This window comes from Oncorhynchus kisutch, linkage group LG15 (assembly GCF_002021735.2).
Source record: "Oncorhynchus kisutch isolate 150728-3 linkage group LG15, Okis_V2, whole genome shotgun sequence".
NCBI lineage: Eukaryota > Metazoa > Chordata > Actinopteri > Salmoniformes > Salmonidae > Oncorhynchus > Oncorhynchus kisutch.
Window position 1 is genome coordinate 61,641,068 of NC_034188.2, and position 27,146 is coordinate 61,668,213.

A 27,146-nucleotide genomic window follows, 5' to 3' on the forward strand; every position below is an offset into this window, starting at 1 on the left:
ACTCAACCCTTTAAAGATGTTTAATATCAGGTATTACCATTTACAGTCAGAAAATAGGTACAGTAAACATTGAGAAGGCTCATACATTCAAACAAAATGGTCACCCTGTTAAACAGAAAACGACCAGAAATACTATGTAGCCTTTTGCTATTTAACAACAATTACATTGAGTGTTTGATACCTTTGAATCATTGTTGGGACCAAATATAGGTTTTGATTCATGATAGCATGGTATTTGTATAGCCTAGCGGTCTCTAATGCAAGCAAGGCGGAGTGCAATTCTACCAATGGCAGAAGATAATTATTTTACTCTCTGGTCATCAGAATATCAACTGCTCTGTTGTTAGTTGGTTTACTGTGAACATACAGATTGTCAACATGTATTTGTTTTGTCTTGGAGTGTTCTAGAATGTATTGTGAGAGTTCTAGAAGGCTTCAGATAATTACAAAAGTTCTGTAGAAGCCCCCTAAAACCTCTCTTCTATCCTCTGTATGGCTTGCCAGTGGCTTGTGGACAGTGTGTCTCCTATGGCACTTAGATCTACTGTCTCCCGCTCAACACTGTCCACAGAGCCATTACCAACCAACCAACGCTCAGACTAACACCTGGAACCAGCAACTTTCCACACAACACCTGAAAGTCATACTCACATAGCTTCTACAACCTCAAAATAAAGTAGATCTCATGATAGATAGATGTATGTTTGCAGAAGCAGACGCTGTATTTCACTGCCATGCTAAAACACTAGGCTACTGCTTGGTCATACATTCAAATCTAAATAGCAACTGATGATCATTAAAACCACAGTACAGTCAGTGTTCACCTGCATCCACTCACTCACACACAAAATACAAGACACTATTCATCAATTCCTCTAATGCAGCTGATGTCTGTGCAGTTATGAGAACAACAAATATATACTGAACAAAAATCTAAACACAACATGCAACCATTTCAAAGATTTTACTGAGTTACAGTTCATAGAAAGAAATCAGTCAATTGAAATAAATAAATTAGGCCCCAATCTATGTATTTCACATGACTGGGTAGGGGTGCAGCCATGGAGGGCATAGGCCCACCCACTGGGGAGCCGTGCCCCCCCCCCCCCCCCCCCTCAGACGATCCTTCAGGTGAAGAAGCTGGATGTGGAGGTCCTGGGATGGAGTGGTTACACGTGGTCTGGGGCTGGTTGGATGTACTGCCAAATTCTCTACCATGCAGCTTATGGTAGAGAAATTAACATTCAATTCTCTGGTGGACAGTCCTGCAGTCAGCATGCCAATTACACGCTCCCTCAAAACTTGAGTCATCTGTGGCATTGTGTTGTGTGACAAAAGTGCACAATTTGAAGTGGGCATTTATTGTCCCCAGGACAAGGTGCACCTGTGTAATGATCATGCTGTTTAATCAGCTTCTTGACATGTCACACCTGTCAGGTGGATGGATTATTTTGGCAAAGGGGAAATGCTCACTTACAGGGATGTAAACAAATTTGTGCACAAAATTTGAGAGAAATAAGCTTTTTGTGCGTATGGAAAATGTCTGGGATTTCTTATTTTGGCTCATGAAACATGGGACCAACACTTTACATGTTGCATTTATATTTTTGTTCAGTGTATACTTCATACTTGAGCAGTTCAGTTGTGTAGTTCCAGTGGTCACCAGAATGAGTGTGAATGAGCTGGTCAGGTGAGGACACAGGAACAACAGTCAGTCAGGATGATCAAAATACTGACTCATCTTTCACATTACATCACCCTCTTCCTCTTCCTCTTCCTCTTTTTTACACATTCAGTTCCTCCTCTTGTTTTCCTCCCTGTTTTCCTTTGCTTATTCTTGTGCGTTCACACTTTGTGTGTGTGTGACTGGGTGAGTGTCTGTGTGTGTGTGTGTGTACTTATATGCCTCTGTGTGAGTGTCTGTGTGTTACTCCTCTGTGATGGTGTGGAGGGTACTGGGGGTCCGTAGTTCCGTTCGGACATTCCCACTGGAGATGGACCAGACGTCGCTGAGCTCTGCCGGGCAAAGGATATGGGTTAGAGGTCAGGGGTGGGGTAGTTGAGGTTCAGGTCAGCGGTTGGTGCAGGGTTCATGTGTGGGTTGAGGTCCAATGGTTTGGGGTTTGGGAATGGTTCATGGGAGGTTCATTGGTTCATGCAGGGTTCGCGAGTTGAGTGGTTCATGGGTTAAGGTCCAGAGGGAGGGAGATGAGGGTTCTAGTGGGAGACTCTGAGTGGAAGGGATTCCATCGACCCCTCCCTGACTCCACTGGATCTAAGGCACAGACAGAACACAGAATCATTTACGCCGGCATTCCAAGTCAAATATCAAATCATCCTGGAGGTGCACGGCTGTACACTGCCTTAAAAATGCACCAACATACTGCCTCTGATGAAACAGGCTTTTAATGTTATGTGTCCAACAAACTAGAGGGTTAGAACACCATGGGCATTGAGCAGAGATTATTTTAGAATTTCAATTGAATGTCAGAAACAATCAGCTAATCCAGCTCATAAACTGTACAGATATGCAAGAGATTAAAATGTCGGTGTGCTTTTTAGTATATGCCCCTGTGTTTCCACAAGTAGGAGACTAGCCCAATGGGAGAGGGCTACAGTGATGTACAGTTTTTAGTATGATATTGTTGTTGTCCTTACCGGTCCGGAACTTGCTATAAGGCCCGGTCTTGTGTGTCTGCCGACTGCCTGACCAGAAGTGTAAGCCTCGCTCACGCCACCTGTAGGACAGGGAGAAATAGCACACTTCACACACACACATACAGACACACCTTACAGACACACCTTTACCTAACTAACCCATTATATTTTCCACTGAAATCATCTCACTCACACACCTTTGACATGTATGTAGAAACGTGTGAACTCACCAGTGGAATATGAAGATGCAGACGATAAGAGCAGCAGAGACCAGGTCAGTCAGAACCCACATCACACTGTACTGCTCTGGAGTCTGTAAGGGTTGGGAAACACGTGAAGACATTAGTGTGTGTTTGTGTGTGCGTCTCACCATAACGAGAACATGTGTGTGAGGTGTGTGTGTGTGTGCCTCCCATGTTGATTAGCAGTGTGTGTGTGTGTCACAGCAGGCTGCTGAGGGGAGGACGGCTCATAATAATGGCTGGAAAGAAGAAAATGGTGTGTGTGTGTGTCTCACCACAAGGAGCAGAGGTGTGTGTGTGTGTCTCACCACAAGGAGCAGCAGTGTGTGTGTGTGTGTCTCACCACAAGGAGCAGCGGTGTGTGTGTGTGTCTCACCACAAGGAGCTGCGGTGTGTGTGTGTGTCTCACCACAAGGAGCAGCAGTGTGTGTGTGTGTGTCTCACCACAAGGAGCAGAAGTGTGTGTGTGTGTCTCACCACAAGGAGCAGAGGTGTGTGTGTGTGTCTCACCACAAGGAGCAGCAGTGTGTGTGTGTGTCTCACCACAAGGAGCAGCAGTGTGTGTGTGTGTCTCACCACAAGGAGCAGAGGTGTGTGTATATCTCTCAGCAGCATGTTGTTGGTGGTAACAGAGGATGCTCCACTGCACCAGGCCAGAGAGTAGAGCCACGGCTGGTTCACTACATACAGGTTCACACTGATGTTCACCGACCTGTACTTACTGAAACACACACATTCATGGTGGGTGAGGAGTGAGACGTTTTATAGTACATCATGTGTGTGTGGGTGTGTACCTGATGTGTTGTAGAGACATGGTGCTGTAATGCAGGTTGAGGGAAGTGATGTGGTTGTCCTGTAGTTCCTGAATAGAGGCAGTCTGTCCGGCTGTCTGTTGCAGCTCTGGATCCACCTGCTGTATCTCCCCTCTCTGATCTGATGGCAGCCACAGCACCTACACACACACACACACACACACACTCTTAAAAAAGTCTGTCCCTTATAAGAGCATGGCGGCAGGCCTTTCTAACATGGTCCTGTAACATGGTTCCCCCCCCCCCAGCCACACACATACTTGGCTGGAGTTGATGTGTGTGTGTATGAGGTCGAGGGTGATGTTGAGGTAGTTGTCTCTATAAGGGTGTCCAGGAGGAGGCTGTCTCAGGTCAAACAACACTGTCCTGCCCGTCCGATTCGCTACGCCCAGAACTTCAGCCAGGGAGGGAACAGTCTGATTGGCAGCTAGCGCTCGCTGCTCTGGAGACAGAGAGGACACCGTGCCAAAAGGATCCCACTGGGAGGGAGAGGGGGGGGCGGAGAGAGAGAGGTGGTTAAAAGCGGTCTGTAATACAGCTACTAACTAACCCATGGCGCTGAAGTCAGCTACTGTGTGTGTGTGTGTGTCTCCATTCAAAAGTGCGAGTGTCCTTACAGAGAGGAACCAGGCCCCAGCGTTGAGCTGCTGTACATCAGACCAGGTGAACAGGGCAGCAGGTGTGTGTGTTCTGTTAGGAAACACCTCCTCTACGTTAGTGGTCCTCTGCAGGGTGAGGTCATGCATCACAAACGGAACGCCATCAGCACTAGGAGAGAGAGAATGGGGAGGGGAGAGATTAGGTGCTACCGTTCACAAGGTCTGCTAGCTAAGGTCCTGCTAACAGGCCCGGTTCAAATGCATGTACTATTGTACATCAGGAAGTCTAAGTCTTTCAAATACATTGAGCGTTTGCTTTAGACTTCCTGAAGTGCCTGATGGGCGGTTCCATTACACCAGGCTAACTCCATTACACCCTCCCAGCTTCTCAAGCCCAGCTAAAGTACCTGAAATGATTTGAAATAGTATTTGAGTCCAGGTCTGCGTCCTACATGCTAATGCTAAAGGCCACATAGAGAACACAGCCAGCGCCAGGCTAGCAGGCCTGGACAGGAGTACTAACCTCTAACTGGATTAGTTAGGCTGTAATCACATTAACTGTGAGGAGTGGAGGGACGCTAACGCTAATGTCTGATCTCTAGGATTAGTACAAGGCTGCCAGTACAAGGCTGACAGGACAGGACAAGGCAGGACAGGGGTCAAAGCTAGCCAGGACACGGGGCTATTACAGGGATCAGAAGGGGACAGACAAACAAGACAGAAAACAAGACAGAGAGGGGTGTGTACCTTATAGTGATGTCAGTCTCCAGCCCGTCCACTCCAGCCTCCACTGCACTCTCAAAGGACATTAGAGTGTTCTCTGGAGCAAGCTGTTAGAGGACAGACAAGCACGAACACACCAAGGTATGTGAGCGGAGCGAGGAGTGGAGCGAGGAGCGGAGCGTTCCCAATTTGACTGGAGCCTGGTGCGAGATTCCTAAAGGCTGGAGCGTCAGCCTTCTCGCCAGCTCCAATTTGGTCTCCAGTAGCACTCACCTCACCAGCTCAGGGCATTCCCGGCCCAGCATGCATTTGTAGTCTACTTGTGTGCTGCTATATCCCCTTGCTTTAGCTACTGTCATTGAGTTCACTAAATATTTTCATGAAGAAACTGATAAAACACACAAGTGCTAAATCAATGTGACTAAAATAATGTGACAAAGATGAGGACCAAGAACAAGAGAGGGAGTGAGGTGATGTAGTGTCTAAAATTAAATAATCATTGTGGAATCTGAAAAGAAAGGTATCCTGAAGCATGATGGTGTACATACTACGTGCACATGCTAAAAGAAAAGAACGAGGTAGATAGATAACTAAGTGTGTCATTGTAGCAAAGTATTTATGAACTAAACATCAGATCTCTTAAATGTTGTGTTCATTTCCGTTATATTATCTACACAATAGGCCATAATTGATTTTGACTCAATAGGCCATAATTGATTTTGACTCAATAGGCCATAATTGATTTTGACTCTATAGGCCATAATTGATTTTGACTCTATAGGCCATAATTGATTTTGACTCTATAGGCCATAATTGATTTTGACTCTATAGGCCATAATTGATTTTGACTCTATAGGCCATAATTGATTTTGACTCAATAGGCCATAATTGATTTTGACTCAATAGGCCATAATTGATTTTGACTCTATAGGCCATACTTGATTTTGACTCTATAGGCCATAATTGATTTTGACTCAATAGGCCATAATTGATTTTGACTCAATAGGCCATAATTGATTTTGACTCTATAGGCCATAGTTGATTTTGACTCTATAGGCCATAGTTGATTTTGACTCAATAGGCCATAATTGATTTGAACTCAATAGGCCATAATTGATTTGAACTCAATAGGCCATAATTGATTTGAACTCAATAGGCCATAATTGATTTGAACTCAATAGGCCATAATTGATTTGAACTCAATAGGCCATAATTGATTTGAACTCAATAGGCCATAATTGATTTGAACTCAATAGGCCATAATTGATTTGAACTCAATAGGCCATAATTGATTTGAACTCAATAGGCCATAATTGATTTGAACTCAATAGGCCATAATTGATTTGGACTCTATAGGCCATAATTGATTTTGACTCCATAGGCCATAATTGATTTGGACTCTATAGGCCATAATTGATTTGGACTCTATAGGCCATAATTGATTTGGACTCTATAGGCCATAATTGATTTGGACTCTATAGGCCATAATTGATTTGGACTCTATAGGCCTGGCATATTGCCACTGTCAATGAGCTTTCCATACTGATTTGGTTATTTTGCCTAAAATCCTACCTATAGGAACATAAAAACAACAACTCTGCATCTCTGCCCAGCCTGTCAAGAGCAGCCAAAAGGGTGTTAAACATCCACAGTGGCTCTGCGCTGGAGCGGTTTTTAGCAGAGCGGTAGAAAAGGACATGGAGCGCTGGAGCGGTTTTTAGCAGAGCGGTAGAAAAGGACATGGAGCGCTGGAGCGGTTTTTAGCAGAGCGGTAGAAAAGGACCTGGAGCGCTGGAGCGGTTTTTAGCAGAGCGGTAGAAAAGGACATGGAGCGCCGGAGCGGTTTTTAGCAGAGCAGTAGAAAAGGACATGGAGCGCTGGAGCGGTTTTTAGCAGAGCGGTAGAAAAGGACATGGAGCGCTGGAGCAGTTTTTAGCAGAGCAGTAGAAAAGGACATGGAGCGCCGGAGCAGTTTTTAGCAGAGCGGTAGAAAAGGACATGGAGCGCTGGAGCGGTTTTTAGCAGAGCGGTAGAAAAGGACATGGAGCGCTGGAGCGGTTTTTAGCAGAGCGGTAGAAAAGGACATGGAGCGCCGGAGCGGTTTTTAGCAGAGCGGTAGAAAAGGACATGGAGCGCCGGAGCGGTTTTTAGCAGAGCGGTAGAAAAGGACATGGAGCGCTGGAGCGGTTTTTAGCAGAGCGGTAGAAAAGGACATGGAGCGCCGGAGCGGTTTTTAGCAGAGCGGTAGAAAAGGACATGGAGCGCTGGAGCGGTTTTTAGCAGAGCGGTAGAAAAGGACATGGAGCGCCGGAGCGGTTTTTAGCAGAGCGGTAGAAAAGGACATGGAGCGCTGGAGCGGTTTTTAGCAGAGCAGTAGAAAAGGACATGGAGCGCCGGAGCGGTTTTTAGCAGAGCGGTAGAAAAGGACATGGAGCGCCGGAGCGGTTTTTAGCAGAGCGGTAGAAAAGGACATGGAGCGCCGGAGCGGTTTTTAGCAGAGCGGTAGAAAAGGACATGGAGCGCCGGAGCGGTTTTTAGCAGAGCGGTAGAAAAGGACATGGAGCGCTGGAGTAGTTTTTAGCAGAGCGGTAGAAAAGGACATGGAGCGCTGGAGCGGTGCGCGAGATTTCCAATACCAGGGCATCAAAGTAAAGTACATTTTCCAGTGCCAGACTTTATTCTAATCAGGAACTCACTCTCTTCTCTGACTCTCTAAAGTAACAGGCCAGAGCCTCTGTGTTAAAGTAATGTCACTGGATTTACCATGGGAACGTTTCTGTGCCATACTGTATCTTGTATGTTGTATTGATTGATAGTGATAATATTGATAATGATGGTATTGATAGTGATAATATTGATCATGAAGTTATTGATAGATGATAATGTTATATATATATATATATTGGGTGATAATATTGATCATGAAGTTATTGATAATGATAATGTTGATAATACTGTTATATATAGATCGTGATACTATTGATAATAATGTAATATATAGATCGTGATACTATTGATAATAATGTAATATATAGATCGTGATACTATTGATAATAATGTAATATATAGATCGTGATACTATTGATAATAATGTAATATATAGATCGTGATACTATTGATAATACTGTTATATATAGATCGTGATACTATTGATAATAATGTAATATATAGATAGTGATAATATTAATAATGATGTCATTGATATATAGATATGTACCATGGGAGCTCCTCTGTGTCCGAGGAGTGTTGGTTTGGGTCCCAGGGTTCCAGCTTCTCTGATGCAGGGAGAATACATGGCCAGAGGAACCAGGTACAGACTGAAGAATACACCCAGGTACACACCCAACAGACACACCTGATGCACTAGAGAGAGAGAAAGAGCGAGAGCCATAGAGAGCAAGAGGGCGAGAGAGTGAGCGAGCCATAGAGAGCAAGAGAGAGCGAGAGAGCCATAGACAGCAAGAGAGCGAGAGAGCCATAGAGAGCGAGAGAGTGAGAGAGAGCCATAGAGAGCGAGAGAGAGCGTGACCATATTTCACAACAACCTCATACTGGAACAGGCTCTCTAGCAGAGATCCAGTGTTCTAATTCTAGTTATACAAGTCTTAATGATGAAATCAGAGCTTAAAGGGGCAATCTGTGATTGCTACATCCATTTTTATTTACCCATTGATTTATTGAATGATTTATGAATGCCTCATGAATGTATAAACACTTGGTCTATGAATGGTTACATTTCTCCAGCCCCATCCCGTAGCTGTTTACCACAATAGGTGACGGGCGTCGTTTGTTATTGTGTGAACCGCAGATTGCCCCTTTAAATCAGACTACTGTACACCTGACACAGCTTAAGTGTGTGTGTGTCATTATCCTCCACAGAGAGGCCAGACATGAGTCAGCTAGTCCACCTACAGCTTCATGTCACCACGACAACTCAGAACAGTGACCATGGAGATGACAGAGAAACAAGAGAGAGCGAGAGATAGAGGGAAAAAGAGAGAGAGAAAGCGAAGCACAGAGTGTGCGTCATCAAATCAAATTTCATTTTCACATACACATTTAGCAGATGTTATTGCGAGTGTAGTGAAATGCTTGTGTTTCTAGCTCCAACAGTGCAGTAATATTGAACAATTCACAACAATACACACAATGCAGTGTCTATGTCAGGTTTACAACAAAGTTTCCTCTAAGTCTCAGTCAACAGGGGTTGCGTTCTTCTGCTCAGATGTTGCATGCGTCAACCAATGGTTGTGTGCCACATCCTTGACCGTGCAGTTGGACACCAGGTTGCTATAACATAGATGTGGTTAGCTGATACGTAAAATACCTATCCAGGCTTTGAAAAATCTGGCATTTGTCCGCAACGACTGAGCAGGGGAACACGACCAGAAGCTGGACTTGTTTTACAGCAGCCAATCGGAGCACTTACCTCTCTTGTTCATGCGAAAAAAGTGCAGCGCTATTGGCCAGGACAGGAGTGTCAGAAATAAAACCCCGCCTACATGAAGAAAGGGGGCTGTGACCTAGCCAATAGAGAAGGGGAGACAGCGAAACGTTCATATCACAATGCAGACAACTGAACATACACATTTCAAATTGTCACTTTGGGTCGCTTGATTTTATTGGTCTGTGTATGTGTGAGTGACGGCTAGATTAGCCAACCTGCAGGGAGAGGAGGAGGGTCTTCCACTCTTTACTCCACACCTCAGACAGAACAGCCGTGGCACTGACAGCGAATGCCAGGGTCACCACAATCCCCATCTAACACAGAAAAATATCAAAGGACTAATCAACATATGTGTCATCCAGATCAGTCTGTGCTTCTTCACAGATGATGTGTGTGTGTGTGAATAAGAGGCTGCTGCCCTATATACATATACTTGAAATCACTGGCCATTTACTGGCCACCAACACTAGTCACTTAAATAATGTTTACATATTTTGTATTACTCATCTCATAAGTATATAATGTATTATATTCTACTGGATCTGAGTCTATGCATTACTCATCTCATAAGTATATACTGTATTCTATTCTATTCTACTGTATCTTAGTCTATGCTGCTCTGAAATTGCTCATCCAAATATTTATATAGTCTTAATTCCATTCCTTTACTTTAGATTGTGTGTATTGTTAGATATTACTTGTTAGATATTACTGCACTGTTGGAGCTAGAAACACAAGCATTTCGCTACACCCGCAATAACATCTGCTAAACATGTGACAAATAAAATGTGATTTGATTTGACTGTGTGCTGTACTCCATGGAGGATGGGAGATACCTTGTGACTCCAGTGAAGGTACAACCTCTGTCCCTCAGACAGTAAACACACTGCCAGTACCTGCAAGACAACAACATAGAGATGTAAATGAACAGAGCAGCAGTAGTACAGTGGTATAGTAATGTAGTAGTACTGAAGAGAGCAGCAGTGGTATAGTAATGTAGTAGTACTGAAGAGAGCAGCAGTAGTACAGTGGTATAGTAATGTAGTAGTACTGAAGAGAGCAGCAGGTAGTACAGTGGTATAGTAATGTAGTAGTACTGAAGAGAGCAGCAGTAGTACAGTGGTATAGTAATGTAGTAGTACTGAAGAGAGCAGCAGTAGTACAGTGGTATAGTAATGTAGTAGTACTGAAGAGAGCAGCAGTAGTACAGTGGTATAGTAATGTAGTAGTACTGAAGAGAGCAGCAACAGTACAGTGGTATAGTAATGTAGTAGTACTGAAGAGAGCAGCAACAGTACAGTGGTATAGTAATGTAGTAGTACTGAAGAGAGCAGCAGGTAGTACAGTGGTATAGTAATGTAGTAGTACTGAAGAGAGCAGCAGTAGTACAGTGGTATAGTAATGTAGTAGTACTGAAGAGAGCAGCAGTAGTACAGTGGTATAGTAATGTAGTAGTACTGAAGAGAGCAGCAACAGTACAGTGGTATAGTAATGTAGTAGTACTGAAGAGACCAGCAACAGTACAGTGGTATAGTAATGTAGTAGTACTGAAGAGAGCAGCAGGTAGTACAGTGGTATAGTAATGTAGTAGTACTGAAGAGAGCAGCAGTAGTACAGTGGTATAGTAATGTAGTAGTACTGAAGAGAGCAGCAGGTAGTACAGTGGTATAGTAATGTAGTAGTACTGAAGAGAGCAGCAGCAGTACAGTGGTATAGTAATGTAGTAGTACTGAAGAGAGCAGCAGGTAGTACAGTGGTATAGTAATGTAGTAGTACTGAAGAGAGCAGCAGTAGTACAGTGGTATAGTAATGTAGTAGTACTGAAGAGAGCAGCAGTAGTACAGTGGTATAGTAATGTAGTAGTACTGAAGAGAGCAGCAACAGTACAGTGGTATAGTAATGTAGTAGTACTGAAGAGACCAGCAACAGTACAGTGGTATAGTAATGTAGTAGTACTGAAGAGAGCAGCAGGTAGTACAGTGGTATAGTAATGTAGTAGTACTGAAGAGAGCAGCAGTAGTACAGTGGTATAGTAATGTAGTAGTACTGAAGAGAGCAGCAGGTAGTACAGTGGTATAGTAATGTAGTAGTACTGAAGAGAGCAGCAGCAGTACATTGGTATAGTAATGTAGTAGTACTGAAGAGAGCAGCAGCAGTACATTGGTATAGTAATGTAGTAGTACTGAAGAGAGCAGCAGTAGTACAGTGGTATAGTAATGTAGTAGTACTGAAGAGAGCAGCAACAGTACAGTGGTATAGTAATGTAGTAGTACTGAAGAGAGCAGCAGTAGTACAGTGGTATAGTAATGTAGTAGTACTGAAGAGAGCAGCAACAGTACAGTGGTATAGTAATGTAGTAGTACTGAAGAGAGCAGCAACAGTACAGTGGTATAGTAATGTAGTAGTACTGAAGAGAGCAGCAGCAGTACAGTGGTATAGTAATGTAGTAGTACTGAAGAGAGCAGCAACAGTACAGTGGTATAGTAATGTAGTAGTACTGAAGAGAGCAGCAGTAGTACAGTGGTATAGTAATGTAGTAGTACTGAAGAGAGCAGCAACATTACAGTGGTATAGTAATGTAGTAGTACTGAAGAGAGCAGCAGTAGTACAGTGGTATAGTAATGTAGTAGTACTGAAGAGAGCAGCAGTAGTACAGTGGTATAGTAATGTAGTAGTACTGAAGAGAGCAGCAGTAGTACAGTGGTATAGTAATGTAGTAGTACTGAAGAGAGCAGCAGTAGTACAGTAATGTAGTAGTACTGAAGAGAGCAGCAACAGTAGCATAGAATTCATATAGTGATAGTACTATAGTTCTCACCAGCAGCAGAGCAGCAGCAATAGAATAGTAGTAATAATATTATAGTAATAGTATTAATACAAGTATAGTACGTAGTATGTATGTATGTATGTATAGTATGTATAGTAGTATTACTAGTTCTCACCAGCAGCAGAGAGATGTAGGAGAAACGGGCAGCAGTAGTTGCACAGTAGTAGTAACAGTAGAAATAGTACAGTAATATCAGTAGTATAAGTATAGTAGTATTTATAGTAGTAGTTCTAGTTCTCACCAGCAGCAGAGAGATGTAGGTGAACAGAACAGCAGCAACAACCAGCAGCACCAGAGACCAGGGGAACCAGAATCCCAGAGTCTCAAAGTTAAACCTGCAATGCATACATATACTGTAGTACAATCTGTGCATGTGTGGTGTGTGTGTGTGTGTGTATATATGCGCGTGTGGTGTGTGTGTGTCTGTGCGTGCATGCTTGCGTGCACGTGTGCGTGGGTGGTGTGTGTGTCGTACACATGTGTTTGTGTGTCGTGCATGCGCGTGACCCACCAATCAAAATCATTGTAATCGTTGTGAGCCTGGCTCCAGAAGTAGAGGAACAGAGAGGAGAGGAGGAAGGTCAGGACCAGAAGGACCACGCTCCCACACTCTACCTGTAGGAGAGAGAGAAGGAAGAAGAGAGGGGGGAGAGAGAAGGGAGAGGGGATGAGAAGGGGAGAGACATGAGGGGGGGTAGAGGGAGAGTGGGGGGTCAGAGAGAGAGAGGCAGTCAAAGAGAGAGAGAGAGAGAGAGTAATTGTTCCTATAAAGGGTTAGATCAGTAACATTAACAACATACACTGCAGTTGCAGTATGTCAGCAGAGAGAGAATCAATACTCAGCACGTGCCCAGTCCACTCTGCACTATCAGCAAACTCACCACACACTGTTTCAGATAACGTTCTCGCTTTAGTCAGTGTTTCAGATAACGTTCTAGCTTTAGTCAGTGTTTCAGATAACATTCTAGCTTTAGTCAGTGTTTCAGATAACGTTCTAGCTTTAGTCAGTGTTTCAGATAACGTTCTAGCTTTAGTCAGTGTTTCAGATAACATTCTAGCTTTAGTCAGTGTTTCAGATAACGTTCTAGCTTTAGTCAGTGTTTCAGATAACATTCTAGCTTTAGTCAGTGTTTCAGATAACATTCTAGCTTTAGTCAGTGTTTCAGATAACGTTCTAGCTTTAGTCAGTGTTTCAGATAACGTTCTAGCTTTAGTCAGTGTTTCAGATAACGTTCTAGCTTTAGTCAGTGTTTCAGATAACATTCTAGCTTTAGTCAGTGTTTCAGATAACATTCTAGCTTTAGTCAGTGTTTCAGATAACGTTCTAGCTTTAGTCAGTGTGAGCACCTTGCTGCAGAACAGTCTATTTATTTTCTACAACAACACACTCACTCATCACACACTGCAAGCAAGGCAGTGACTCCTTGGGCTAAACACCATGAGAGATGATTGACATCAGGAAAAGAGTGGCTATCAGCTGATCAGAGCGAATTATGATATAAATATTCTAGCTAGCTAGTTAGCTAAGCAGTCGAAACAAACATGTTTTTACTTGATTTGAGTTTATTCTGCTGCTGACATTTTCCTCTTACTAACAAGCAGTCGAATTGCCCCAATCTTTGTCTTGAACAGTATTCAAAAATCCACAGAGCTGCAAAGACACTTTTTCACAGAAGGGCACTGGTTGAACCCTACCTGTGCACGTGCCTGAGTGTGTGTGTGTATGTGTGTGCGTGCGAGCGTGCTTCTCTGTGTGTGTATGTGTATGTGTGCGAGCGTGCGTGCTTCTCTGTGTGTGTGTGTGTGTGTGTGTGTGTGTGTGTGTGTGTGCGTGCGTGCTTCTCTGTGTGTGTGTGCGAGCGTGCTTCTCTGTGTGTGTGTGTGCGTGCAAGCGTGCTTCTCTGTGTGTGTGTGTGTGTGTGTGTGTGAGCGTGTGAGCGTGCTTCTCTGTGTGTGTATGTATGTGTGTGTGTGCGAGCGTGCGTGTGTGCTTCTCTGTGTGTGTGTATGTGTGTGTGTGTGTGCCTGTGTATAGGCTACCCTGCTGCAGCAGCACTCCCCAGGCTGAGACTTGGCCCTCTGGTAGCGTCTCCATTGACAGCCGTACAGACCAGCCAGACACGACACAAACGGCTGGTGCTCATACCTGGATAAAATCACAATAATACTAAGATATAATACTATACACAAGAATATAATAAAATATTAATATAATATCACCTGGGAACAACACACTATAATACTATAACAATACTATTCTACCTGTTAACGACAGCTAATACTATAGTACTGTATCATCTATCAATTAGAATGGAATCTTCATCACAAGAAACACACACACTTGCATGTCACGCCCTGACCTTAGTTATCTTTGTTTTCTTTATTATTTTGGTTAGGTCAGGGTGTGACAAGGGGTGGTTTGTTGGGTTTTTGTCCTGTCTAGGGTTTTTGTATGTCTATGGTTGCCTAGATTGGTTCTCAATTAGAGGCAGCTGTTTATCGTTGTCTCTGATTGGGAACCATAAGTAGGCAGCCATATTCCTTGGGTGATTGTCTATGTTTAGTTGCCTGTGTCAGCACTATTATTATAGCTTCATGTTCGTTTTGTTGTTTTTGTAAGTTTGTTTAAGTTTCTTCGTTTCATTAAAGAAGATGTATTCTCATCACCATAACGAACGTGACCGTGAACACACACAGACACTAGTAGTTTACCTCTGCAGCAGCTGCCGCCGCACCACCTTTAACTTCCCCAGCTTCGGACTGGACACGGACCCTCACCCGCAGCCTCACCTACAGCCCCGCATCCCAGAGACAAAAGGGAAAGAGAGGATGAGAGACAGAGAGGAAGGGAAGGAGGGAGAGAGACAGGGGACAGAAAAGACTGAATGGAGACTGTCTTTGGTCCCAGTAGTTTTTCGGTATTGAAGGAGAGCTGTGGAATGAAAAAGAGAGAGAGAGAGAGATGGGAGCATAAAGGGACAATCTGTGATTTCTACATAAATATTTGGACTTTAAGATGTATGATATTTAACAATTGATTTCTTGAATAATTTCTAAATGCCTTTAGTTTAGTTCACTGTCATACCCAATCACAAGCAAAAATAAGCTTAGAGAGAGTTTAGTAGATTTAAGTTTACCAACAGACCAAGATTCACCAGAGGAAATCTAGTAGATCTAGGGCTAGATTCAATCTGATCGCCCCTTTTCAGCTATGCACCTTTTAAAAGGCAATGTTTCCGTGTTTGCGGAGACCGCATTCACAGTACAAGTTGCATATGCTGGTTTAATTGGAAATTACCTTTAAATGTAAATCACACTATAACGCGGATCTTCCACAGTCCGATTTGAATCTAGGCCCTACTGTGTCTTTAGACACATCCAAAATGGCCTCCCTTCTCAATCAACCCTGATCTGCATCCAGCTCCTTTTTAAACACTAACATATCTAGTCTACTTAAAACCAGGTCTCCTAACAACCATCTACAGCATTCTATACTGTATCCACTGACCTAACAACCATCTACAGCCCTCTACACTGTATCCACTGACCTAACAACCATCTACAGCATTCTACACTGTATCCACTGACCTAACAACCATCTACAGCATTCTACACTGTATCCACTGACCTAACAACCATCTACAGCATTATACACTGTATCCACTGACCTAACAACCATCTACAGCACTCTACACTGTATCCACTGACCTAACAACCATCTACAGCATTCCACACTGTATCCACTGACCTAACAACCATCTACAGCATTCTACACTGTATCCACTGACCTAACAACCATCTACAGCATTCTATACTGTATCCACTGACCTAACAACCATCTACAGCACTCTACACTGTCTCTACTGACCTAACACTTAATCTTCATGTCCACTGACCTAAGACCTGTTGGTAGTTAGAGGGAGAGTGGGGGGAGGAAGGGAGGAAAGGAGGAAGGGAGAGAGGGAGTACCCATCTTCCGGTTAGAGGGGATAGGATAGAGAAGATGATTGTGGACTACAGGAAAAGGAGGACTGAGCATGCCCCCATTCTCATCGATGGGGCTGTAGTGGAGCAGGTTGAGAGCTTCAAGTTCCTTGGTGTCCACATCACCAGAATGGTCCAAACACACCAAGACAGTTGTGAAGAGGGCACAACAAAGCCTATTCCCCCTCAGGAAACTAAAAAGACTTGGCATGGGTCCTCAGATCCTCAAAAGGTTCTACAGCTGTAACACCGAGAGCTGGTTGCATCACTGCCTGGTACGGCAACTATTTGGCCTCTGACCACAAGGCACTACAGAGGGTAGTGCGTACGGCCCAGTGCTTCACTGGGGCTAAACTGCCTGCCATCCAGGACCTCTACACCAGGCGGTGTCAGAGGAAGGCCCTAAAAATTGTCAAAGACACCAGTCATAGACTGTCCTCTCTACTACCGCATGACAAGCGGTACCGGAGTGCCAAGTCTAGGACCAAAAGGCTTCTCAACAGTTTTTACCCCTAAGCCATAAGACAGGTATTCAAATGGCTACCCGGACTATTTTCTTTGTCCCCCCCCCCTACTGTTATAGCCTCACTACTTTATATAGCCTCACTACTTTATATAGCCTCTCTACTGTATATAGCCATGCTACTGTTATAGCCTCACTACTTTATATAGCCTCACTACTTTATATAGCCTCTCTACTGTATATAGCCATGCTACTGTTATAGCCTCACTACTTTATATAGCCTTGCTACTGTTATAGCCTCACTACTTTATATAGCCTTGCTACTGTTATAGCCTCACTACATTATATAGCCTTGCTACTGTATATAGCCTCTACTGTATATAGCCTCGCTACTGTTATAGCCTCACTACTTTATATAGCCTCTCTACTCTATATAGCCATGCTACTGTTATAGCCTCACTACTTTATATAGCCTTGCTACTGTTATAGCCTCACTACTTTATATAGCCTTGCTACTGTTATAGCCTCACTACTTTATATAGCCTTGCTACTTTATATAGCCTTGCTACTGTTATAGCCTCTACTGTATATAGCCTTGCTACTGTATATAGCCTCTACTGTATATAGCCTCGCTACTGTTATAGCCTCACTACTTTATATAGCCTCTCTACTGTATATAGCCATGCTACTGTTATAGCCTCACTACTTTATATAGCCTCGCTACTGTTATAGCCTCACTACTTTATATAGCCTCACTACTTTATATAGCCTCTCTACTGTATATAGCCATGCTACTGTTATAGCCTCACTACTTTATATAGCCTTGCTACTGTTATAGCCTCGCTACTTTATATAGCCTTGCTACTGTTATAGCCTCACTACTTTATATAGCCTTGCTACTGTATATAGCCTCGCTACTGTTATAGCCTCACTACTTTATATAGCCTCTCTACTGTATATAGCCATGCTACTGTTATAGCCTCACTACTTTATATAGCCTCGCTACTGTTATAGTCTCACTACTTTATATAGCCTTGCTACTGTTATAGCCTCACTACTTTATATAGCCTCTCTACTGTATATAGCCTTGTTACTGTATATAGCCTCTACTGTATATAGCCTCGCTACTGTTATAGCCTCACTACTTTATATAGCCTCTCTACTGTATATAGCCATGCTACTGTTATAGCCTCACTACTTTATATAGCCATGCTACCGTTATAGCCTCACTACTTTATATAGCCTTGCTACTTTATATAGCCTTGCTACTGTTATAGCCTCACTACTTTATATAGCCTCTCTACTGTATATAACCTTGCTACTGTATATAGCCTCTACTGTATATAGCCTCGCTACTGTTATAGCCTCACTACTTTATATAGCCTCTCTACTGTATATAGCCATGCTACTGTTATAGCCTCACTACTTTATATAGCCATGCTACTGTTATAGCCTCACTACTTTATATAGCCTTGCTACTGTTATAGCCTCACTACTTTATATAGCCTTGCTACTGTTATAGCTTCACTACTTTATATAGCCTTGCTACTGTTATAGCCTCACTACTTTATATAGCCTCTCTACTGTTATAGCCTCACTACTTTATATAGCCTTGCTACTGTTATAGCCTCACTACTTTATATAGCCTCTCTACTGTTATAGCCTCACTACTTTATATAGCCTTGCTACTGTTATAGCCTCACTACTTTATATAGCCTCTCTACTGTTATAGCCTCACTACTTTATATAGCCTCTCTACTGTTATAGCCTCACTACTTTATATAGCCTTGCTACTGTTATAGTCTCACTACTTTATATAGCCTCGCTACTGTTATAGCCTCACTACTTTATATAGCCTCTCTACTGTTATAGCCTCACTACTTTATATAGCCTTGCTACTGTTATAGCCTCACTACTTTATATAGCCTCTCTACTGTTATAGCCTCACTACTTTATATAGCCTCTCTACTGTTATAGCCTCACTACTTTATATAGCCTTGCTACTGTTATAGCCTCACTACTTTATATAGCCTCTCTACTGTTATAGCCTCACTACTTTATATAGCCTCTCTACTGTTATAGCCTTGCTGCTGTTATTTTTCACTGTCTTTTTACTGTTGTTTTTATTTCTTTACTCATCTATTGTTCACCTAATACCTATTTTTTACTTTAACATTGCACTGTTGGTTAGGGCCTTTAAGTAAGCATTTCACTGGAAGGTGAATACCTGTTGTATTCGGGGGCAAGTGACAAATAAACTTTGATTTGATATTAAGACTAGGGAAAGAGATTAGGGTAAAAATAGGATCCGTTTTCTCCAGAGCGCTGAAGGACTACTACCTATCAGACACAAACAATCAGATAATCAGGCTAGCCAAACAGGTCTCTCACACAGAACACAAACTATCTACCTTCTTCACTCTATTTGCTTTCATTTTGGACATTTAGCGTACAGTTAGTGGATTAAAATGTAGTTGACTAAAGTTCAATCAGGAAGGCTGGTCTGAATGCTTGTTTAACTTAATCCATTTAGCATAACATAAATCACTGTTGTTTCCTATTCTATGAATACAAACGTATCATCAGCATAGCCTCTCATTTCTTTACCTCTTTCCATACTAACCATTCACCTATTTACATTATAGCCTATAAGCACGGCACAATAATGCACATTCCTCATGCTAGCTGTTTAACCTATGGGCTCACTCTTGCAATTATCACCTTCCTCTCTCAACAAACGGGCGTAAATCATGGGATGTATTTATATGTACATTTACCCATGTTCTCTCACTTGCTCTTTTTCAGCACCATCCACCTCCCCACCACCAGCAGCTATAATAACAAGGGCCATAATTAGAACTCCTTTCACCCAGCGGGGTGGTTTCGACGCCAGGAGTCCTGCATAGGGCTACCTGCCATCACATCATCTGTCGACGAGGCCATTCCCCAAACTATTTAATAAAATGTCATATTGCTGTCCGTCTTTATTGTTCATTCAGTTAAGCCTGTACTCCATTGAGCTAAGGTACACACATCTACAGTTGAAGTCTGAAGTTTATACACCTTAGCCAAATACATTTAAACTCAGTTTTTTTCACAATTCCTGACATTTAATCCTAGTAAAAATTCCCTGTCTTAGGTCAGTTAGGATCACCACTTCATTTTAAGAATGTGAAATGTCAAAATAATAGTAGAGAGCATGATTTATTTCAGCTTTCATTTCTTCCAGTGGGTCAGAAGTTTACATACACTCAATTAGTATTTGGTAGCATTGACCTTAAATTGTTTAACTTGGGTCAAACGTTTCAGGGAACCTTCCACAAGTTTCCCACAATAAGGTGGGTGAATTTTGGCCCATTCCTCCTGACAGAGCTGGTGTAACTGAGTCAGGTTTGTAAGGTCTCCTTGCTCGCAGGAGTTCAGTTCTATTTTTGTTTCATCAGACCAGAGGACATTTCTCCAAAAAGTATGATCTTTGTCCTCATGTCCAGTTGCAAACCATAGTCTGGCTTTTTGGAACAGTGGCTTCTTCCCTACTGAGCGGCCTTTCAGGTTATGTTGATATAGGACTCATTTTACTGTGGATATAGATACTTTTGTACCTGTTTCCTCCAGCATCTTCACAAGGTCCTTTGCTGTTGTTCTGGGATTGATTTGCACTTTTCGCACCAAAGTACGTTCATCTATAGGAGACAGAACGCGTCTCCTTCCTGAGCGGTATGACGGCTACGTGGTTCCATGGTGTTTATACTTGTGTACTATTGTTTGTACAGATGAATGTGGTACCTTCAGGCATTTGGAAATTGCTCTCAGGGATGAACCAGACTTGTGGAGGTCTACAATATTTTTTCTGAGGTTTTGGCTGATTTCTTTTGATTTTCCCATGATGTCAAGCAAAGAGGCACTGAGTTTGAAGGTAGGCCTTGAAATACATCCACAGGTACACCCCCAATTGACTCAAATTATGTCAATTAGCCTTTCAGAAGCTTCAAAAGCCATGACTTCATTTTATGGAATTTTCCAAGCTTTTTAAAGATACAGTCAACTTAGTGAATGTAAACTTCTGACCTACTGGAATTGTGATACAATGAATTATAAGTGAAATAATCTGTCTGTAAACAATTGTTGGAAAAATTACTTGTGCCATGCACAAAGTAGATGTCCTAACCAACTTGCCAAAACTATAGTTTGTTAACAGGACATTTGTGGAGTGGTTGAAAAATGAGTTTTAATGACTCCAACCCAAGTGTATATAAACTTCCAACTTCAACTGTATGTAGGATTAAATAAACCTACCTCATCTGTACTGTAACACTAACCCATGACAAATAATCTGAACCGCCATTAAACTAGGTTAATCCCATACACTGATCATATCTCTTTCACAGGACAGACCAACTCCAGTGAACTGGCACATAACAGTGGTGTTATGGTGGCGGTGCCATACCAGCTCACTGGAGTAATACTCTCTATGGTAAAAGAGATTTGATGTCAAATCTGAAGGAGTGAAAGAGACAGTGACTAAACTGATCTGAGGTCCAGGTAAAGATTAGATAGACTAGATTGATGTTTATTGTCCTACAAGAGGAAATTCTTACAGCTCACACATTACATACACAAACCACATAGAAACACAGCAGGAAACAAACAGCAGCAAACAGTCAGACACACTGTAAATGGTAGCATGGGCTGGTGTTGTAAACCATAGAATTAGACTGAGTAGAATGGACAAGGAACCCCTGACCTTGTCAAAGACTGGTAAACTTATCGGTACACTCACAATGGCTGACATTGAAAGGGGCTTCCCATTACACTCATTGTTATTACTATATGGCCTAATATACACCATCTGGTATCTGCCCTGTACCGTAGGCTTAACAATGACCATAGGCCAGGGCTACAGACAGTGTGTGTGTCTATAAATAGTGTTAAACTTAACAGTGACCCTCTGTTGTTCATTTTCTCCCAGCATCACCACATCATCATCCCCAGCTATACCCCAGCTAACCAGCACCAATAGGCTTCCTGCCCAAGCTAAATCCCAGCACCAATAGGCTTCCCAACTCCAGCACCAATATACTCCCATCCAAGCTATACACCAGCACCAGTAGGCTTCCCATCCAAGCTATACACCAGCACCAATAGGCTTCCCATCCCCAGTTATACTCCAGCACCAATAGGATTCCCAACCCCAGCTATATCCCAGCACCAATAGGCTTCCAATCCAAGCTATATCCCAGCACCAATAGGCTTCCCATCCAAGCTATACACCAGCACCAATAGGCTTCCCATTCAAGCTGTAACACAGCACCAATAGGCTTCCCATCCAAGCTATAACACAGCACCAATTTTCTTCCCAACCCCAGCACCAATAGGATTCCCATCCAAGCTATACACCAGCACCAATAGGGCTTCCCATCCAAGCTATTCCCAGCAGCAATATACTTCCCATCCAAGCTATACACCAGCACCAATAGGCTTCCTATCCAAGCTATACCCCAGCGCCAATAGGCTTCCCATCCAAGCTATTCCAAGCACCAATATACTTCCCACCCCCAGCTATACACCAGCACCAATAGGGTTCCCATCCAAGCTATACACCAGCACCAATAGGCTTCCCATCCAAGCCAAACACCAACACCAATAGGCTTCCCATCCAAGCTATACACCAGCACCAATAGGCTTCCCATCCAAGCTATACACCAGCACCAATACGCTTCCCATCCACGCTTTAACCCAGCACCAATAGGCTTCCCATCCAAGCTATACACCAGCACCAATACGCTTCCCATCCACGCCTTAACCCAGCACCAATAGGCTTCCCATCCAAGCTATACACCAGCACCAATACGCTTCCCATCCACGCTTTAACCCAGCACCAATGGGCTTCCCATTCAAGCTATACACCAGCACCATTATGCTTCCCATTCAAGCTATTCCCAGCACCAATTGGCTTCCCATCCAAGCTATACACCAGCACCAATACGCTTCCCACCCATGCTATACCTCAGCACCCATAAAAAATAATCATACCAATACACCAGCACCCATCCAAAAAGCAGTTAAGCTAGCCCAGCACCAATGCAATACCTAAACTAAAACAGCATCCAGGCTAATCATGGACAGAAGAAGGGATGAGGGAGAGAGAGATCTGTAGGCTATGCTGTGTACCCTCATATTCCTGGACCGTCACATACATAACAGAATAAACACAGGCCGGACCCCGAAAGAAACAGATAGATCTTGTAAGTCTAGAAATGTACCGGTGGCCAACAGAACCGCCTGGTCATTCCCTCCGTGTGTCGGTCTCCACGGAGATAATGACTACTCCACACAGCAGCATACGCAATCTATCATTCTTCATTCAATCAACTGTTATGATCATAGTGTTCACTGATCAATCTACGGCCTACTAATGAATACTAACGAATAGTCAGTCATCGTTTTATTTATATATTTGTAGAATAGCCCAGTAAACTACTATTCTTTCGTTGCCCATAGCACAAGAGAGGATGATCCGCCTTTATATGCATGGGACTAGTTAACCAATAATAAAACAAGAAAATACACAACGGTTGGTTCATATTACCACCGTTTACTGTGCTACGAACTATTTTACACTTACCGGACGGTGATTATAAAAGCTAGTCGGCCGTTATTATTCTGTTTATCCGTTGAAAAAAAAGCACGCGATCTGTGTTGCCGCAGCCTCCTGCAGTCTGGTGGTATAATCAGAGCCGCGTTTGTCTCGCGCCAGAGAAAGTACGACAGCACACGCCGTAGAGAGACGGCCACTCCCACCTGTTGCTAACAGTACATGCATCTATAATTACAGTAAGGAATAATGATACAAATAGGCTGAAACTATTACGCTCGTTCTTTGGCAGGAAATGAAAAGGTTGTTTGAAGCTCAGACTAGACTGGTGCTACATAACCGACTTAACCACACCGACAGATTTTATATTGTTATAGTCGAATTGATCACTATTTAGTAGCCTAGGCTACAGTGTGTGTGTTTCTCTAATTTGAGGCAGTGAAGCTCTTGGTAATCTGTAACACATGTAATGACAATAGTACCTTACCAAGCAGACATAATGGACTTTGACAACCCTCAGCTAGTAAAAGCTGTTACTGAAACCTCTAGATGGCCAAAGAGCATTATTGCATGAAGGAGAGCAGACACACCCACATACATTATTGCATGAAGGAGAGCAGACACACCCACATACATTATTGCATGAAGGGGAGCAGAAACACCATCCCCTTGAGTAGAGCCAAACTCTGAGCCTGTGTCTTGATCACTCTCTCCTTGGGTCTCCCCGTTTTTCTCCTTTGTTTTCTCTCCTCTGCTCCTGTGGTTGTTTGCCCATGTCACTGATGATGTCACACTCTGCCATTCCTCCACATCTCTTCTCTCTCTCGTGCCGATTCAGTCTACCAGCCCAGGATGGGGAAGAACGTACAAGGGAGAGAGGTGGAGAGAATAGACAGAGGGAAAATCTCAAATTGCATACTCCTGATTGTCCTCTCGCCTTGCCTCCTTCTCAAAACCCATTGGAGGAGAAGGTCAGAGGAGCGGGACCTCTAGCTTTCTCATCCAATGGGTTTTGAGTAAGAGGCAAGGAGAGAGGATGCAAGGAGTACGCAATTGAGATTCTCCCAGAGATGGAGAGAGAGAAGTAGACAGAGACAGAGACTTGGAGGCAGTGAGAGAAAAAAAGGGCTAGAAATAAAGAGCTGGTGGGTTACGACAGACACACACATACCCTTTGTCTAGCCTGGCAGATTAAGACTGTGGCAACAGTAATTACCAGTTTAATCAGTGACGAGTCTAATTTCCCATTCAGATGAGAACCCTCTTAGAGGAGCTGACACACTTAAAATGACAATAACACTTTATATAAACAGACCTAACCAGGGGTACACACAACAGCCCGAAACGGATTTACAGACAGCCAGACTCTATCCACCATACAGCGTTTTCTTTACTTTATTTGTCTCAGTCAAAATAATACAATCATTTGATAAACATAATTATGGCTCCAATACACAGGAAGAGAAGACTTCAATAACTATCACCACCCTTCTCTGAACCAGTCCCAAACCAGTCTAAACCAGTTTGGGCAAGTTCAATCCAGTCTATCCCAGTTCTAAACCTGTCTAACCTCAGGTGGGCTACAGTAGTCTGGGGAAATGACAAGATTTGAAGGTTGTGTAGTCTCTTCTCACAGCCGCAGGAGCGTGCAGAGCACTGAGTCTGGTGAGAGAGACTAGAGTTTGTTCAACTGTCTGCTGGAACTCTTCCACCTGTGAGACAGTTTAAGGCCAAAGGCAGAACAAAGCCAAACCTGGTAGAAAGTATACTTCTTAATGGTACGGTGGTATTCTTCAGCGCCATCTGCATAAAGAAAGCACGTTGCTGAACAAAGAATGCAGACAATATTCTTCTGGTTCTTTTAGAGCAGTTTTTTCACATGTAATGTACACTCTATCTTCAGAGGGTTGGGACTAGGATCAGTTCAACATTGTACCGCAACGATTGTACTGGAAAATAGGATTTAGATATGTTCTTCTATACTGTATCGTACACAGGCATCCTTCATGTACCATCATTATCATCACTATTGTATTATGATTTGAGACATTCCATAAAAAAGGTTTGTCATGCGTGTCATCTCACTCAGCCAGACAGAGAAAGAGAGGGAGAGATAAGGAGATAGAATTCCAACGTTTGATCAGATGTGAAAGACCGTCCCAAATGGCACCCTATTTTTGACAAAAGTAGTGCACTATGTAGGGAATAGGGTGCGGTTTGGGACTGAGGTGATATCAACAGTACCACTTTGTGTCTCTTCATTACACTTTCAACCAAACCCTTCTCCACAAAACAAAACACATAAGAAAAGATCAAACTAAAATGCACTTTTTCAACACATGAAAATAACAGTCAGACATCAACAAACAAACAGTTCAAAGGTCAGATAAGATCCAGTCCACAGCCACTGTCCTGCTGAAACTACAACTCCCATGAGTCTTTGGGCCTGAATCTCCCCTCCAATCCGATCAGTATATTTGTACCAGTGATGACATCAGTAAGAGCGTCCTTCCCACAGTCACCGTGATCGGTCAAGGGGTTGAGGGGGATGGGACCCCCTGAAACACCCCCTGTCTGGGTCTTGTTTGCCCCAGTGGGGGAGAGCGACAGAGGAGAGAGAGAGAGAGAATGATGGTGTGATCTGTGGGGTTAGCATCTAGCAGGTTAGCGGTTAGCCTTAGCTGCTTCTTTGGCTGCCTGGATGAGAGGAGTCAGACTGGATAAAGGCTTGGCCACCTTCAGGAACTGGTGCTGTTGAGAGGAGTAGGAGGAGAGGAAAGATGGATTTAGTTTATAACTGGTAAAACTGGTGATGTGGTATGATGCTCAAACCAACCTTATTCACCACAGGCATACTTCCCCTAACCTTCCTCCCTCTCTACCTGTAGTAGGTCATTAGCGCTCCCTCTCTACCTGTAGTAGGTCATTAGCGCTCCCTCTCTACCTGTAGTAGGTCATTAGCGCTCCCTCTCTACCTGTAGTAGGTCATTAGCGCTCCCTCTCTACCTGTAGTAGGTCATTAGCGCTCCCTCTCTACCTGTAGTAGGTCATTAGCGCTCCCTCTCTTCTCCACATCCATCTCCAGGCAGCAGTTGAGGAAGTCTCTGAAGACTGAGGACAGTTTCTCTGGGTTCTGAAGTTCTGGAGTCCCATTGGTCGCAATCAGATACAACGCCTAGGAAATAGGACAGGACAGACAGGGGTCATTATACACAAACACACACACACACACACACACACACACACCTCTCTCTCTTACCCTGAGTGGGTTCTCGTTGAGGTAAGGGGGTTCTCCCTCCACCATCTCTATAGCCATGATGCCTAGAGACCAGATGTCAACTTTAGGACCGTAGGCCTTTCTGGTCACCACCTCTGGAGCCATCCAATAGGGAGTCCCCACCATGGTGCTCCTCTTACTCTGCTCTGGAGTGATCTGGGCACAGAACCCAAAGTCAGCTAGAGAGGAGAGAGAGAACACACATTAGAATAGGACATAGCACTCCAATGCACTGTATAAGTCTAAGGTGGTAGTACCGCATTAGAACACAGACTATGAGTGCCCACTGCTGGTCAAATGGAGACACTGCACATTAATGCCCATGTCCAACCCCAAGTGCGTTACTTACTGAGTTTCACTGATCCGTCCATTCCCAGAAGGATGTTGTCACTCTTGATGTCACGATGAATCACCTGGTTGGAATGGAGGAATTCCAAGGCCTGCAGACACTGGAGAGACAGAGAGAGACAGACAGAGAGAGACAGAGAGAGAGAGCGAGAGATGTACAAAAGTGCTCAA

The 27,146-nt window shown here is 43.4% G+C and overlaps 2 protein-coding genes across 4 annotated transcripts in view; both read right to left on the reverse strand.

Moving 5' to 3' along the window:
- Positions 1-4: 4 nt before the first annotated feature.
- LOC109904825 (glycerophosphodiester phosphodiesterase domain-containing protein 5) lies at positions 5-23,681 on the reverse strand. 3 transcript variants are annotated; one of them, XM_031790720.1, is made up of 17 exons: positions 23,381-23,681; positions 15,021-15,098; positions 14,349-14,454; positions 12,820-12,923; positions 12,550-12,643; positions 10,318-10,377; positions 9,697-9,795; positions 9,464-9,557; positions 8,252-8,397; positions 5,059-5,141; positions 4,330-4,480; positions 3,973-4,191; positions 3,695-3,852; positions 3,477-3,621; positions 2,889-2,971; positions 2,659-2,738; positions 5-2,016 (listed from the first exon to the last, which is right to left on the reverse strand). In XM_031790720.1, exons 7-17 carry the CDS (start codon positions 9,793-9,795, stop codon positions 1,928-1,930), a joined length of 1,347 nt encoding a protein of 448 aa, XP_031646580.1. In that variant the 5' UTR covers positions 10,318-10,377; positions 12,550-12,643; positions 12,820-12,923; positions 14,349-14,454; positions 15,021-15,098; positions 23,381-23,681; the 3' UTR covers positions 5-1,927. The 3 variants fall into 3 exon arrangements, with proteins under 3 accessions (XP_031646580.1, XP_031646578.1, XP_031646579.1); XM_031790718.1 differs by having other exon boundaries at positions 5-2,275; positions 23,381-23,668; XM_031790719.1 differs by lacking the exons at positions 12,550-12,643; positions 12,820-12,923; positions 14,349-14,454; positions 15,021-15,098; positions 23,381-23,681 and adding an exon at positions 12,424-12,440 and having other exon boundaries at positions 5-2,275.
- Positions 23,682-24,722: 1,041 nt separating this feature from the next.
- LOC109904826 (serine/threonine-protein kinase PAK 1) overlaps positions 24,723-27,146 on the reverse strand; it is a 69,532-nt gene continuing 67,108 nt past the window's right edge. Inside the window, exons 9-12 of the mRNA XM_031790721.1 lie at positions 26,977-27,076; positions 26,610-26,806; positions 26,388-26,525; positions 24,723-26,101 (exon numbers count right to left, since the gene is read on the reverse strand). Of these exons, the coding sequence (XP_031646581.1) occupies positions 26,015-26,101; positions 26,388-26,525; positions 26,610-26,806; positions 26,977-27,076 (522 nt within the window). The 3' untranslated portion in view covers positions 24,723-26,014. The remainder of the gene's footprint in view (positions 26,102-26,387; positions 26,526-26,609; positions 26,807-26,976; positions 27,077-27,146) is intronic.